The 2,073-nt window shown below is 54.8% G+C and overlaps 1 protein-coding gene across 1 annotated transcript; it reads right to left on the reverse strand.

Annotated features, from left to right (window-relative positions):
• Positions 1 to 1,241: 1,241 nt before the first annotated feature.
• LOC122480865 (calcium-binding mitochondrial carrier protein SCaMC-1-like) lies at positions 1,242 to 1,481 on the reverse strand. Its single transcript, XM_043575720.1, has one exon. The coding sequence runs from the start codon at positions 1,479 to 1,481 to the stop codon at positions 1,242 to 1,244; it is 240 nt and encodes a 79-aa protein (XP_043431655.1).
• Positions 1,482 to 2,073: the final 592 nt, after the last annotated feature.

Genomic DNA, 2,073 nt, shown 5'->3' on the forward strand with positions numbered 1-2,073 from the left:
AAGGACAGCTCTTAAAGAACTACCCCAGACGCAAAGCTCCTTTTGAATTGTCTGAAGCTTCTGTTGCAATTCTATCACAGCTCAACTTCCCCCTCTGTCCAATCCTGCTGTCCAATCCTGATATAGTGACAGAAAATAAGTGGTTTTCTTCCAAGTGACAGGTTGGAGATGATACCTTTTGAGAATGAGATACCATTCTCTAAGACATAGTGTATACCTTAAATCAGTACTCATGCTAATATACCTATATCCCTACCATTCCTCTCTGATTCCTACCCTACTCTCTCAGGTTTCTTCTCTGATATCCCTTCTCAAGTAAGCAGGAGCCAGAGATACTTGATAGGCTGAGGTCCAGTGGTGGAGTTCTGGACTAAGTAGAAGGAAGTAAAGCAGAGCAGGAAGACAGAGGTATGAGATAAAGAGATAATCAAATCAGAGCAATTGGTTCTGGAGCACAGACCCTTAAGGAATTTCCTGACCCATGGGAATATTCTGGACTTCTAACACACATCTCACCAGAGAGCTGAAACAAGTGGGGAGATAATCTGAGGACTGGTTAGCACTAATAGAGGGGAAACATGATTGTTTTCTCTTGGTATTTTGAAACTTTCACCTAACCAGTATTTAAATAATCAAGACTGGTCCAGAGAAGGAAGACATCCCTAATCTAGGCAAGGCACTAATCAGTCAGCTGAAGCGTAAACCCACGGATGTAGGTGTGATTTCCCCCCAAGACATTTGGTGTCGATTTAAGAATGAGAAGAGGGACGCCCGGATGGTTCAGTCGGTTAAGCAACGCAACGCTGGGATTCTCTCTCTCCCTCTCTCTCTGCCCCGGCCTCGCAAAATAAATAAACTTTAAGACAAAGAGAGAGCAGCTCTGGGGACCTATCTGCTCTTGTCTTTTATGCAAGACCCTGAAGCGTGAACCTAGGCTGTGAACATCCTGGGAAAGGAGAAAGTCTCTTCTACGAATTCACAAAAGCTAACACAGCCCCTGAAATTCTGTGCGGGTTCAGTAAATGTTGAGTCACTAGACACCCACTCAGCATCTCCCAAAAAGTCCAGGAGAAGGCTCTGGTCATTGTGGAAAGTGACTGTTGTAAGGAGGCCGAGAAGGTGTTTAGCTGGGCTGGGCTCCGTTATTCTCCGTTGCGGGTGAGAGGAGGCGCTCACGGAAGAGAATCCCACCCTTCCAACATGGTTCTTGGAAAGAAGCTTTGCAAAGAGCAAGTGTGGCTTTAACCTCCGCCCAACGTCTCCCACACTCCCGGTGCCACGTTCCCTTGGTCACTCACCTCCTCCGAGTTCTGGCCGGACGATAAGCCCCAGTTTTTCAGCCCCTCCCGGAGCTCGACGATGTCCACCAACCCGTCCCCGTCGCTGTCCAGGTCTTGGAAAAGCATCTCGTACCTTAAGTCATCTTCGTCTTTCTGGCAGGCCACCCCCGGCAGCACGAAGCCCCGAAGCCAGCGCAGCATGGCCCGGGCGGGAAGGCGGGGGCCGTTCGGCCGCCTCTCCTCCCGGCCGGATGAGGGCGACCCGCCCGACCCGCCCCCACCCCCGCTTCCGGCTGCGCCACCTGCCGCCGCCTCGACGACGCCCGCCTGCGTGGGGCCTCGGAGACAACGGCTCGACGGGGCCTCCGGGGCGAGCCCATCCACACCGCTGGGCTCTCGGGCGCCGCTGGGAGCAAGTTCGGAGGAACGCCTCGTGGGAAACCGGACCCAGGCGCCTCGCGAGGGTCGCTACGCCCCAAAAGTTGCAGGTTGAGGCACCAAACGTGGCGGCAACCTGCACCCAGGACTTCCCCGGGCCCACGAGCGACCTGGGAGCCCAGGAAAGTTTAAGCAGAAGCAGAGAGGGCGCGCGTTCCCCTGGCGGCGTCGAAAGAGCTTCCGGGTGTTTCCCTGCGCAAACTGAGCGGCTCCTCAGGTGAGTGCTCCGACCTGCGCCTCGCCTCTGACCAGAGCATCTCGTGTGCCCCCGCGCCACCCCTCCTTCTGGGGGCGTCTGAAGAGGGCAGCCCTCCCAGAGGGGCCTCCACCCTTGGTTCCAGTCTCCCTCCTCCCA

Source organism: Prionailurus bengalensis, chromosome C1, assembly GCF_016509475.1.
Source record: "Prionailurus bengalensis isolate Pbe53 chromosome C1, Fcat_Pben_1.1_paternal_pri, whole genome shotgun sequence".
NCBI classification, from domain to species: Eukaryota; Metazoa; Chordata; class Mammalia; order Carnivora; family Felidae; genus Prionailurus; species Prionailurus bengalensis.